This window comes from Tachyglossus aculeatus (assembly GCF_015852505.1).
Source record: "Tachyglossus aculeatus isolate mTacAcu1 chromosome 12 unlocalized genomic scaffold, mTacAcu1.pri SUPER_6_unloc_1, whole genome shotgun sequence".
In the NCBI taxonomy this organism is placed as follows: Eukaryota; Metazoa; Chordata; class Mammalia; order Monotremata; family Tachyglossidae; genus Tachyglossus; species Tachyglossus aculeatus.
In genome coordinates this window covers 17390001-17404508 of record NW_024044828.1, presented here as the reverse complement: position 1 = coordinate 17404508, position 14508 = coordinate 17390001, and the positions used below count along the sequence as shown (strand labels likewise).

Genomic DNA, 14508 nt, shown 5'->3' with positions numbered 1-14508 from the left:
AGAGCCGGGATTTGAACCCGTGACCTCTGACTCCAAAGCCCGGGCTCTTTCCAATGAGCCACGCTGCTTTCTCATGAGTTTTGTTAGGGTAAAAAAGCCACCCCCCTTGCCCCTGGCCGAGCTCCCCAGCTCTCGTCCCCCTCCAGACTGTAAGCTTGTTGTGGCCCGGGAATGTGAGTGTTTACTGTTGCGTCGTACTCTCCCAAGTGCTTAGTACAGTGCTCTATACACAGTAAGCGCTCAGTAAATACGATTGACTTTCTCCCACAGCAAGCTGTGAAGCTGGAACCACTGGAGTTCTTTGCGTCTGCTCTGAGCGGTGTCTCTCCTTTCGGAAAGCCAGTGGTCTCCGATCCTCGCTGCTTGTTGCTCCTTATCCAGTGCAGAGAACTGAGTCAGGCAGGGCAGAGGGGAGGGTACAGAAGGACAGAATTTAGGGCTCGTGGGCAAGGAAGAAATTATAATTAGGGTCCTCTCTTTTGGGGTAACCCCAAACCCCAGCATAAAAAAGGGAATCGGGTCACAGACGTAGGTGTCCCTGGCCACTATCAGGTTCACCATTCATTCATTCATTCATTCAGTCGTATTTATTAATAATAATAATGGCATTTATTAAGCGCTTACTATGTGCAAAGCACTGTTCTAAGCGCTGGGGAGGTTACAAGGTGATCAGTTTGTCCCACGTGGAGCGCTTACTGTGTGCAGAGCACTGTACTAAGCGCTTGGGAAGTACAAGTTGGCAACACCTAGAGACGGTCCTTACCCGACAGCGGGCTCACAGTCTAGGAGGGGGAAACAGACAACAAAACATATTAACAAAATAAATAGAATAGTCAGTATGTACGAGTAAAATCAATAGAGCACCATCCGAGGGCTGCCAGTCAGTCATAGTTATTGAGCGCTTGCTGTGTGCAGAGCGCTGTAAACACTCTATTTATTTATTTATTTATTTATTTTACTTGTACATATCTATCCTATTTATTTTATTTTGTTAGTATGTATGGTTTTGTTCTCTGTCTCCCCCTTTTAGACTGTGAGCCCACTGTTGGGGAGGGACTGTCTCTATATGTTGCCAATTTGTACTTCCCAAGCGCTTAGTACAGTGCTCTGCACACAGTAAGCGCTCAATAAATACGATTGATTGATTGATCGATTGATTGTAAAGAGCGTTTGGGAGAGTACAGTATAAGAATATAACAGACACATTCCCTGCCCGCAACAAGTTTACAGTCTAGAGGACCCCCTCCCTGTCAGACCCCCTTCCTGCCCTGCCCCCAAGTCCAGGTGAGTTCCATGGTGGGCCCGGAGTTAGAGCAGAATACCTTGAATCTTACAGAGCGCTTTCATTTTCCAAAACTCTCCCACAACTGATCTGATTTCTGACATCACAATGTCCCTGTGAGGTAGGAAGAGGCAGTTGTTATTCTCCCGGTCTACATCCCCATTTTCCAGATGAGGGAACTGAGGCCCATTCATTCATTCAATCGTATTTATTGAGCGCTTACTGTGTGCAGAGCACTGGACCAAGCGCTTGGGAAGGACAGAGAAGGGAAGTGACTTGCCCAAGGTCACACAGGAGACATGTAGCAGGACCGGAATGAGAAGTCACCACCTCCCAGGCCCGAGCTCTTTCCCGCCTCTGTAAATAATAAATACGATTGATTGATCGATGGGGGCGGGGGGGGGGAGCTTCTCTATTTATTACTCTATTATTATATTATTTTTATTATTTATATATTTATTTATTTATTTTACTTGTGCATATTCTATTTATTTTATTTTGTTAATATGTTTTGTTTTGTTGTCTGTCTCCCCCTTCTAGACTGTGAGCCTGCTGTTGGGTAGGGACTGTCTCCATATGTTGCCAACTGGTACTTCCCAAGCGCTTAGTACAGTGCCCTGCACACAGTAAGCGCTCACTAAATGCGATCGATTGATTGATTGATCGATTCTCCCCGTTTCCCAGTTGAAGAAATCAAGGCTCAGAGAGGTTATGTGACTTGCCTGAAGTCACCCAGTGGGCCTGATTCAGAGCCGGGACTCGAACCCAGACCCTCCGGCTCCCACGCCTCTTGCTGTTTCCACCTTCACCCTGCCCCTTCCAGCTTCCGGGGCTGGGGAGGACGGTCTCTATCATCCTGGACTTCCCCCTTGCATCCTCCAATAAGGGCCTATTGTCTGCAAATCCAGTTTCTCTTCCCTTTCAGCTCCCTGGAAGGGGGAAGTGCTTAGTACAGTGCTCTGCACACAGTAAGCGCTCAACAAATATGATTGATTGATTGAAGGGGGGATTGGGTTCTCCTCTCCCAACAGTCCTCCAGGCCCTTTGGAAAATGATAATAATTGTAGCCTAGTGGAGGGAGCACAGGCCTCGGAGTCAGAGGACCTTGTTTCTAATCCTAGCTCTGCCAATTGCCTGCTGTGTGACCTTGGGCAAGCCACTTAACGTCTCTGTGCCTCAGTTTCCTCAACTGTAAAATGGGGATTAAACCCTACCCCCTCCTACTTAAGACTGTGAGCCCCATGTGGACCAGGGACTGTGTCCAACCTGATTAACTCGTATTGACCCCAGTGCTCAGATCATCGTCATCATCATCAATCATATTTATTGAGCGCTTACTGTGTGCAGAGCACTGTACTAAGCACTTGGGAAGTACAAATTGGCAAGATATAGAGACAGTCCCTACCCGACAGTGGGCTCACAGTCTAAAAGGGGGAAACAAAACCAAACATACTAACAAAAGTGTTTGAAACATAGCAAGCTCTTAACAAATACCATTCATCAATCCATCAGTCAACCTGTCAATCTGCTTACTATGTGCCAAGCTCTGTTCTAAACGCTGGGGCAGATCAGACCCTAACTCCGTCCCACATGGTGCTCGCCGCCCAGGGGAGCGGGAGAATGGGTAGCTTATCCCCATTTTGCAGATGAGGAGTCTGTGACCCAAGGAAGTTAAGGATACGGCAGGGAGTCAGGAGAAGCAGTGTGGCCTAATAGCTAGAGCACAGGCCCGGGAGTCAGAAGGACCTGGGTTCTAATCCCGGCTCCGCCACTTGTTTGCTGTGTGACCTCGGGCAAGTCACTCCACTTCTCTGTGCCTCAGTTCCCTCATCTGTGCCTCAATTCCCTCATTCACCTCCTCCAGGAGGCCTTCCCAGACTGAGCCCCTTCCTTCCTGTCCCCCTCTCCATCCCCCCATCTTACCTCCTTCCCTTCCCCACAGCACCTGTATATATGTATATATGTTTGTACATATTTATTACTCTATTTATTTATTTATTTTATTTGTACATATCTATTCTATTTATTTTATTTTGTTAGTATGTTTGGTTTTGTTCTCTGTCTCCCCCTTTTAGACCGTGAGCCCACTGTTGGGTAGGGACCGTCTCTATATGTTGCCAATTTGTACTTCCCAAGCGCTTAGTCCAGTGCTCTGCACATAGTAAGCGCTCAATAAATACGATTGATGATCTGTAAAACGGGAATTAAGACCGTGAGCCCCAGGTAGGACAGGGACTGTGTCATTCATTCAGTCAGTCGTATTTATTGAGCGCTTACTGAGCGCAGAGCACTGTTCTAAGCGCTCGGGAAGTACAAATAGGATTGGGTTGGGTGTCCAACCCGATTACCCCGTATCTACCCTAGCACTTAGGACACCTAGGCACTTAGATTGACTGATGGATTGATTAATGGTATTTGTTAAGAGCTTGCTATGTGCCAAGCTCTGTACTAAATGCTGGGGTAGATCAGACCCTAACTCCGTCCCACATGGTGCTCGCCGCCCAGGGGAGCGGGAGAATGGGTAGCTTATCCCCATTTTGCAGATGAGGAGTCTGTGACCCAAGGAAGTTAAGGATACGGCAGGGAATCGGGAGAAGCAGCGCGGCCTAATAAGCGGTCTAATAATTCAGACCGTGAGCCCCATGTAGGACAGGGACTGTGTCATTCATTCATTCAGTCATTTATTGAGCACTTACCGAGCGCAGAGCACTGTTCTAAGCGCTTGGGAAGTACAAATAGGATTGGGTTGGGTGCCGATTAGCCTGTATCTACCCTAGCACTTGGAGCAGTGACTGGCACCTAGTAAACATTTAACAAATATACCATCAAGACTGTGAGCCTGCTGTGGACAGGGACTGGGTCTGTTTATTGTGGTAGCGTACTCTCCCAAGCACGTAGTACAGTGCTCTGCGCACAGTATGCGCTCAAGACGTACCATTGATTGAATGAATGAATATTATTCATTCAAGGCCCTGCCGAGAGCTCACCTCCTCCAGGAGGCCTTCCCAGACTGAGCCCCTTCCTTCCTCTCCCCCTCGTCCCCCTCTCCATCCCCCCCATCTTACCTCCTTCCCTTCCCCACAGCACCTGTATATATGTAGATATGTTTGTACATACTTATTACTCTATTTATTTTACTTGTACCTATCTATTCTATTTATTTTATTTTGTTAGTATGCTTGGCTTTGTTCTCCGCCTCCCCCTTTTAGACTGTGAGCCCACTGTTGGGTAGGGACTGTCTCTCTATGTTGCCGATTTGTGCTTCCCAAGCGCTTAGTCCAGTGCTCTGCACATAGTAAGCGCTCAATAAATACGATTGATGATGATGATGATATTATTATTAGGGAGCCAGGTGGGCCCCAACGCGGCCCGCCCCTCTGTCCCCTCCACAGGCGATGCCAAGGAGCCGGTGAAGGCGCCCCGCTCCCCTCCGCCATGGCGGCCAGCAGCAGGTACTCGGCGGCCCCCCGGCAGGACGAGGATGCCCCCGCGGAGGCCGAAGGGGTCCAGCCGGACCAGGAGCAGATGAAGCTGAAGAAGGAGATCTCCCTGCTGAACGGCGTCTGCCTCATCGTGGGGAACATGATCGGGTCCGGCATCTTCGTCTCGCCCAAGGGGGTTCTCATGTACAGCTCCTCCTTCGGCCTGTCCCTGGTCGTCTGGGCCGTCGGGGGCCTGTTCTCCGTGTTCGGGGCCCTGTGCTACGCCGAGCTGGGCACCACCATCAAGAAGTCCGGCGCCAGCTACGCCTACATCCTCGAGGCCTTCGGCGGCTTCCTGGCCTTCATCCGCCTCTGGACCTCCCTGCTCATCATCGAGCCCACCAGCCAGGCCATCATCGCCATCACCTTCGCCAACTACATGGTGCAGCCCGTCTTCCCCAGCTGCGAGGCTCCTTATGCCGCCGGTCGTCTGCTGGCGGCGGCCTGCATCTGTGAGTGTCGCCCGGGGACCGGGAGGGTGGTACTTGTTAAGCGCTTACTGTGTACCAGGCAGTGTACCAAGCGCTGGGGTAGATTTGTTCTCTGTCTCCCCCTTTTAGACTGTGAGCCCACCGTTGGGTAGGGACCTTCTCTATATGTTGCCAACTTGGACTTCCCAGTGCTCTGCACACAGTAAGCGCTCCATAAATACGATTGATGATGATACAACCTAATTGAGTTGTCCACACAAGTTGTCCACACACGCCAAGCTAGCTCTCTTCCTCCCTTCAAGGCCCTACTGAGAGCTCACCTCCTCCAGGAGGCCTTCCCACACTGAGCCCCTTCCTTCCTCTCCCCCTCGTCCCCCTCTCCATCCTCCCATCTTACCTCCTTCCCTTCCCCACAGCACCTGTATATATGTATATATGCTTGTACATATTTATTACTCTATTTATTTTACTTGTACGTATCTATTCTATTGATTTTATTTTATCAGTATGTTTGGTTTTGTTCTCTGTATCCCCCTTTTAGACTGTGAGCCCACTGTTGGGTAGGGACTGTCTGTATATGTTGCCAACTTGGACTTCCCAAGCGCTTAGTACAGTGCTCTGCACATAGTAAGCGCTCAATAAATACAATTGATGATGATGATGATGATGAGTTGTCCACACAAGTTGTCCACACACACCAAGCTCGCTCTCTTCCTCCCTTCAAGGCCCTACTGAGAGCTCACCTCCTCCAGGAGGCCTTCCCACACTGAGCCCCTTCCTTCCTCTCCCCCTCGTCCCCCTCTCCATCCCCCCATCTTCCCTCCTTCCCTTCCCCACAGCATCTGTATATATGTAGATATGCTTGTACATATTTATTACTCTATTTATTTTACTTGTACATATCTATTCTATTGATTTTATTTTGTTAGTATGTTTGGTTTTGTTCTCTGTTTCCCCCTTCTAGACTGTGAACCCACTGTTGGGTAGGGACTGTCTCTATATGTTGCCAACTTGGACTTCCCAAGCGCTTAGTCCAGTGCTCTGCACACAGTAAGCGCTCAATAAATATGATTGATTGATTGATTGAAACATCTTCTGGGTGGTCATTAGTGCCTGCCGGTCATTTAGGAACAGCCGGACAGCTGGGGAAGGCCACGGAGGAGAATGCATATGGAGGGAAGTGTATGAAGGCTGTGGGTTTGCTTTGCATTTTCTCTTGATCTTTTACATAAGGGCCTGGTGACAAGACTGAACTAATAATCATTGGGGTATTTGTTAAGTGCCTACTGTGTGCCAGGGACTGTATTAAGCACTGGGGTGAGAAGCAGCGTGGCTCAGTGGAAAAGAGCCCGGGCTTTGGAGTCAAAGGTCATTCATTCATTCATTCAATCGTATTTATTGAGCGCTTACTGTGTGCGAGCACATGGATTCAAATCCCGGCTCTACCAACTGTCAGCTGTGTGACATTGGGCAAGTCACTTAACTTCTCCGTGCCTCAGTTCCCTCATCTGTAAAATGGGGATTAAGACTTTGAGCCCCCCGGGGGACAACCTGATCAACTTGTAACCTCCCCAGCGCTTAGAACAGTCCTTTGCACATAGTAAGCGCTGAATAAATGCCATTATTATTATTAAAGTCAATCGGGTTGACACAGTCTCTGTCCCACATGGGGCTCACAGTCTCAATCCCCAATTTACAGATGAAGTAACTGAGACCCAGAGAAGTGAAGTGACTTGCCCGAGGTCAATCAATCGTATTTATTGAGCGCTTACTGTGTGCAGAGCACTGTACTAAGTGCTTGGGAAGTACAAGTTGGCAACATATAGAGACAGGTCACGCACAGTAGACAACTGATGGAGCTGGGATTAAAACCCACAGCCTTCTGACTCCCAAGCTGGTGCGATGTCCACTGTGCCGTGCTGCTTCCCATTTGTTGGTGGTATTTTTAATCATCAATGGTGTTAATTGAGCGCTTACTGTGTGCAGAACACTATACTAAGTGTTTGGGAGAGTAAAATACAAGTCACTGTCCTTGGCCACAGTAAATTTACAGCCTAGAGGACTGTTAAGCACTTACTATGTGCCAACACCATAGTAAGCATTGGGATAAATATAGTATAATCAGGCTGGACACAGTCCTTGTCCACATGGGGTTCCCAACCTAAGTAGGAGGGAGAACTGGTATTGAATCCCCATTTGACAGATGAGGAAACTGAGGCACAGAGAAGTTAAGTCCAGGGTCACACAGCAGTCAAGTGGCAGAAGCGGGATTAGAACCCAGGTCCTCTGACTTCCAAATCTGTTCTTTTTCCACTAGGCCACGCTGCTTCTTCAGTTGATTTAGGGGAAGGAAGACGATTTCAGATGATTCAAAGGAAGAAAGATGATTTAGAAGTAGAAAGGGAAAACGTTGAAAAGAGCGGGGACTATTCGGGGTGAAGGAAGTTGGACGAGCATTTTTCTTCCACTGCAGGAAAGGCTTTAGGGGGTGATGACCTGCTGTCTGGTATCTCTGGAGCTTGGTAGGCGACATCTTAAGGATGAGGAGGAGGAGGAGGCGTAGAAGCAGTGTGTCCTAGTGGAGAGAGCACAGGCTTGGGAATCAGAAGGCCCTGGGTTCTAATCCCCGTTCTGCCAATTATCAGCTGTGTGATCTTGGGCCAGTCACATAACTTCTCTGTGCCTCAGTTCCCTCGTCTGTGTTAAGACTGTGAGGGCCACGTGGGACATGGACTGTGTCCATTCGGATTAGTTTATGTCCACTCCAGCACTTAGTACAGTGCCTGTCACATAGTAAGCGCTACCAAATACCCTAATCGCCCCCCCAAAACCCCCAAATACCAGAATTAAATGTATTATTATTGAGCATCTGTGGTGTGCAGATCCTCTAGAGAGGTGCCAGGGGTGACGGGCGTTTCGCTCCCCTTGAAGCTGGGCTTGACGCAAGAGGGTAAAGGCCCAAAGAGCCTCATGTGTTGCGTCAATCAGGAGTGGGGGGCCTCCACTGGGGTCAGGAGCAGGAGTCCTGCTCGGCCGGCATGGATCAGGAGAAGCAGCGTGGCTCAGTGGAAAGAGCGCGGGCTTTGGAGTCAGAGGTCATGGGTTCGAATCCCGGCTCCGCTGGGTGACTTTGGGCAAGTCACTTCACTTCTCTGGGCCTCAGTGACCTCATCTGGAAAATGGGGATTAAAACTGTGAGCCCCCTGTGGGACAACCTGATCACCTTGTAACCTCCCCAGCGCTTAGAACAGTGCTTTGCACATAGTAAGCGCTTAATAAGTGCCATTATTATTATTATTATTATCCTGCTAGTTGGCCAGCCACTGGGGAGCCTGCCCAGACCCCAGCCTAGACCTAGACTCTACTTCCCCCTCTAGACTTTAAGCTCGTTGTGGGCAGGGAATGTGTGTGTTGATTGTTGGGTCGCACTCTCCCAAGTGCTCAGTATGGTGCCCTGCACACAGTAAGTAAGAGAAGCAGCGTGGCTCAGTGGAAAGAGCGCGGGCTTTGGAGTCAGAGGTCATGGGTTCAAATCCTGGCTCCGCCCGTTGTCAGCTGTGTGACTTTGGGCAAGTCACTTCACTTCTCTGGGCCTCAGTGACCTCATCTGGAAAATGGGGATTAAAACTGTGAGCCCCCTGTGGGACAACCTGATCACCTTGTAACCTCCCCAGCGCTTAGAACAGTGCTTTGCACATAGTAAGCGCTTAATAAGTGCCATTATTATTATTATTATTATCCTGCTAGTTGGCCAGCCACTGGGGAGCCTGCCCAGACCCCAGCCTAGACCTAGACTCTACTTCCCCCTCTAGACTTTAAGCTCGTTGTGGGCAGGGAATGTGTGTGTTGATTGTTGGGTCGCACTCTCCCAAGCGCTCAGTATGATGCCCTGCACACAGTAAGTAAGAGAAGCAGCGTGGCTCAGTGGAAAGAGCCCAGGCTTTGCAGTCAGAGGTTGTGGGTTCAAATCCCAGCTCCGCCAATTGTCAGCTGGGTGACCTTGGGCAAGTCACTTCACTTTTCTGTGCCTCAGTGACCTCATCTGTAAAATGGGGATTGACTGTGAGCCCCCCGTGGGACAACCTGATCACCTTGTATCCCCCCAGCGCTTAGAACAGTGCTTTGCACATAGTAAGCGCTTAATAAATGCCATTATTATTCTTATCCTGCAAGTTGGCCAGCCACTGGGGAGCCTGCCCAGACCCCAGCCTAGACCTAGACTCTACTTCCCCCTCTAGACTTTAAGCTCGTTGTGGGCAGGGAATGTGTGTGTTCATTGAGCGTGGCTCAGTGGAAAGAGCGCGGGCTTTGGAGTCAGAGGTCATGGGTTCGAATCCTGGCTCCACCAGTTGTCAGCTGGGTGACTTTGGGCAAGTCACTTCACTTCTCTGGGCCTCAGTGACCTCATCTGTAAAATGAGGATTAAAACTGTAAGGCCCCCCATGGGACAACCTGATCACCTTGTAACCTCCCCAGCGCTTAGAACAGTACTTTGCACATAGTAAGCGCTTAATAAGTGCCACTATTATTATTATTATCCTGCTAGTTGGCCAGCCACTGGGGAGCCTGCCCAGACCCCAGCCTAGACCTAGACTCTACTTATAATAATAATAATAATAATAATAATAATAATAATGGCATTAAGCACTTACTATGTGCAAAGTACTGTTCTAAGCACTGGGGAGGTTACAAGGTGATCAGGTTGTCCCACCGGGGGCTCCCAGTCTTCATCCCCATTTTCCAGATGAGGTCACTGAGGCCCAGAGAAGTGAAGTGATTTGCCCAAAGTCACACAGCTGACAATTGGCAGAGCCGGGATTTGAACCCTTGACCTCTGACTCCAAAGCCCGGGCTCTTTCCACTGAGCCACGCTGCTCCTCCCCCTCTAGATTTCCCCCTCTAGACTTTAAGCTCGTTGTGGGCAGGGAACGTGTGTGTTGATTGTTGGGCCGCACTCTCCCAAGCGCTCAGTACGGTGCCCTGCGCACGGTAAGCGCTCGGTAAATACGACTGAATGAAGCCGCGGTGCTTGTGGATCCCCCGGGAGGGGTGAGGACCCCAGTGGGGTGAGCCAGCCGAGGGCAGGAAGGATGTATCCTGTGGTCTGGCCTTCGGCCCAGTTGTCCGTGGCCTGGGGGGCGGGAGGGTGAGGGGGTCACCAGCATGCGGCCCCCAATCTTTGATCATCATCATCATCATCATCATCAATTGTATTTATTGAGCGCTTACTATGTGCAGAGCACTGGACTAAGCGCTTGGGAAGTCCAAATTGGCAACATCTAGAGACCAACAGTGGGCTCACAGTCTAAAAGGGGGAGACAGAGAACAAAACCAAACATACTAACAAAATGAAATAAATAGAATAGATATGTACAAGTAAAATAAATAAATAGAGCAATCAATCAATCAATCAATCGTATTTATTGAGCGCTTACTATGTGCAGAGCACTGTACTAAGCGCTTGGGAAGTCCAAATTGGCAACACACAGAGACAGTCCCTACCCAACAGTGGGCTCACAGTCTAAAAGGGGGAGACAGAGAACAGAACCAAACATACCAACAAAATAAAATAGGATAGAAATGTACAAGTAAAATAAATAAATGAATAGAGTAATAAATATGTACAACCATATATACATATATACAGGCGCTGTGGGGAAGGGAAGGAGGTAAGATGGGGGGATGGAGAGGGGGACGAGGGGGAGAGGAAGGAAGGGGCTCAGTGTGGGAAGGCCTCCTGGAGGAGGTGAGCTCTCAGCAGGGCCTTGAAGGGAGGAAGAGAGCTAGCTTGGCGGATGGGCAGAGGGAGGGAGGGCATTCCAGGCCCGGGGGAGGACGTGGGCCGGGGGTTGATGGCGGGACAGGCGAGAGCGAGGTACGGGGAGGAGATGAGCGGCGGAGGAGCGGAGGGTGCGGGCTGGGCTGGAGAAGGACAGAAGGGAGGTGAGGTAGGAGGGGGCGAGGGGATGGATGGACAGTCTTGAAGCCCAGGGTGAGGAGTTTCTGCCTGATGCGCAGATTGATTGGTAGCCACTGGAGATTTTTGAGGAGGGGAGTAACATGCCCAGAGCGTTTCTGGACAAAGATAATCCGGACAGCAGCATGATCTCTTGTGCAGGGGGCTAATGAAGCAGAACAGCTGCCCTTCGAACCCGCTCCCGGTTAGCTGGGCCCAGCGGGTTGGGGAAGGTGGGCCCTGGCAAAGGGAGGCCTCCTGAAGTCAGGGAGAAGGGTGGGACTTTCCCCAGGACGGGCCCAGCCGGTGGGCCGGGGGCAGACCCTCTGGGTCAATCTATCCGGCATTTAATCGTACTTATCGAGCGCTTACTGTGTGCAGAGCGCTGCGCTAAGCCCCTGGGAGGGGACGATTTAACAATTATAACAGACGCGCGGCCGCCTCAGCTGGCCCCGGGGGAGGCTCGGCACCGTCTTCCTTCCTGCGGGTCAGGTGGTCCAGTCACCCCATCATCAATCAATCAATCAATCGTATTTATTGAGCGCTTACTGTGTGCAGAGCACTGGACTAAGCGCTTGGGAAGTACAAATTGGCAACAAATAGAGACAGTCCCTACCCAACAGTGGGCTCACAATCAATCAATTAATTGTATAATAATAATAATAATGTTGGCATTTGTTAAGCACTTACTATGTGCAGAGCGCTGTCCTAAGCGCTGGGGGGGGATACAAGCTGATCAAGTTGTCCCACGTGGGGCTCACAGTCTTAATTCCCATTTTACAGATGAGGGAACTGAGGCGCAGCAAAGTGAAGTGACTTGCCCAAGGTCACACAGCAGACAGGTGGCGGAGCCGGGATTCGAACCCACGACCCCTGACTCCAAAGCCCGGGCTCTTTCCACGGAGCCACGCTGCTTCTCTGTATTCTTCGCTTCTTCCTTAATTAATACAATTAATTGTGTTAATTGAGCACTCACCATGTGCAGAGAGCCCTGTACTAAGCGCTCGGGAGCGTGGCTTAGTGGGTAGAGCCCAGGCCTGAGAGTGAGAAGGACCCGGGTTCTAATGCCGGTTCCGCCACTTGTCTGCCATGTGATCTTAGAGAAGCAGCGCGGCTCAGTGGAAAGAGCCCGGGCTTTGGAGTCAGAGGTCATGGGTTCAAATCCCGGCTCCGCCAGTTAATAATAATAATAATAATGATGATAGCATTTATTAAGTGCTTACTATGTGCAAAGCACTGTTCTAAGCGCTGGGGAGGTTACAAGGTGATCAGGTTGCCCCACGGGGAGCTCACAGTCAATCCCCATTTTACAGATGAGGTAACTGAGGCCCAGAGAAGTTAAGTGACTTGCCCAAAGTCACACAGCTGGCTATTGGCAGAGCCGGGATTTGAACCCACGACCTCTGACTCCAAAGCCCGGGCTCTTTCCACTGAGCCATGCTGCTTCTCAGCGTGTCACAGTTGTTCACAGTTCACAGTTTGTCAGCTGTGTGACTTTGGGCAAGTCACTTCACTTCTCTGGGCCTCAGTTACCTCATCTGGAAAATGGGGATTAAGACTGTGAGCCCCACGTGGGACAACCTGATCACCTTGTAACCTCTCCAGCGCTTAGAACAGTGCTTGGCACATAGTAAGCGCTTAATAAATGCTATCATCATTATTATTATTATTATCTTGGGCAAATCGCTTCACTCCTCTGGGCCTCAGTTACCTCATCTATAAAATGAGGATTAAGAGTGTAAGCCCCATGTGGGACAGGGACTATGCTCAACCTGATTAACTTGGATCTACCCCCCAGTGCTTGGCACATAGTAAGCACTTAATTATTATTATTTTTATTTTTATTATTATTACTATAGTACAGAAGAATTGGTAGACACAATCCCTGTTTTATCTTGGGTAGACGGTTATTTTAATGTGTTTTTTCTAAATGGTATTTCGTAAGCGTTTACTATGAGAAGCAGCGTGGCTCAAAGGAAAGAGCACGGGGTTGGGAGTCAGAGGTCGTGGGTTCAAATCCCGGCCCCGCCAATTGTCAGCTGTGTGACTTTGGGCAAGTCACATAACTTCTCTGTGCCTCAGTTACCTCGTCTGTAAAATGAGGGTGAAGACTGTGGGTCCCCCGTGGGACAACCTGATCACCTTGTATCCTCCCCGGCGCTTTGAACAGTGCTTTGCACATAGTAAGCGCTTAACAAATGCCATCATTATTATTGTTATTATTATGTGCCAGGCAATGTACTAAGCGCTGGGGGAGATACAGAGCAATCAGATTGGACACAGTTCCTGGTCCCATATAATAATAATAATAATAGTGGCATTTATTAAGCACTTACTATGTGCAAAGCACTGTTCTAAGCGCTGGGGGGGGGGGAATACAACGTGATCAGGTTGCCCCTCCTGGGGCTCACAGTCAATCCTCGTTTTACAGATGAGGTAACTGAGGCTCAGAGAAGTTAAGTGACTTGCCCAAGGTCACACAGCAGATATAGCGCTCACAGTCTTAATCCCCATTTTACAGATGAGGTAACTGAGATACAGAGAAGTGAAGTGATTCGTTCACACACCAGGCAAGTTGTGGAGCCGAGATTAAAACCCAGGTCCTTCGGATTCCCAGGCCCGGTCTCTATCCTTTTAGACTGTGAGCCCACTGTTGGGTAGGGACTGTCTCTATATGTTGCCAACTTCCCAAGCGCTTAGCCCAGTGCTCTGCACGCAGTAAGCGCTCAATAAATACGATTGATGATGATGATGATGATATCCACCTAGCCATGCTGTTTCAGAGAGAGTTCTTGGGCCTGGCCCCGGGCCACGGTCAGCTGCATCCGGGCGGGGGCCGCAGGGAGAGGAGAGAAAGGGGGAAGAGGGTGGAGAAACCATCCACTCAGCAGTCCCGTCCACACCAACTCATTTCCTGAGTTCTTCTTCCTGCTCCTTGGACCGCCAAACATTGGAGGAAATGGGCTTGTGGGAAAGGACAGGGTGCTCTTGCCCCCTTTGGACCACCTCAGGTCATCCCTAAGGCCCTTAATCATCATCAATCATATTTATTGAGCGCTTACTATGTGCAGAGCACTGTACTAAGCGCTTGGGAAGTACAAATTGGCAACATATAGAGACAGTCCCCTCTCCAGATAGAGCCCCCACACTGCCTGTCTGGCTGGAATGATAATAATGGCATTTATTAAGCGCTTACTATGTGCAAAGCACTGTCCCAAGCGCTGGGGAGGTTACCAGGTGATCAGGTTGTCCCACGGGGGGCTCACAGTCTTAATCCCCGTTTTACAGATGAGGGAACTGAGGCCCAGAGAAGAAGAATAATAATAATGACGGTATTTGTTAAGCACTTACTATGTG

At 49.7% G+C, this 14508-nt stretch overlaps 1 protein-coding gene across 3 annotated transcripts in view; it reads left to right on the top strand.

Moving 5' to 3' along the window:
- SLC7A7 (solute carrier family 7 member 7) overlaps positions 1-14508 on the top strand; it is a 44908-nt gene that overhangs the window by 11063 nt on the left and 19337 nt on the right. For 2 of the 3 annotated variants that reach the window (XM_038741351.1, XM_038741352.1), the window contains exon 3: positions 4675-5216. In XM_038741351.1, the coding sequence (XP_038597279.1) occupies positions 4675-5216 (542 nt within the window). Of the gene's footprint in view, positions 1-4626; positions 5217-14508 lie in introns of all 3 variants that reach the window. The other variant, XM_038741353.1, reaches the window with a different exon arrangement.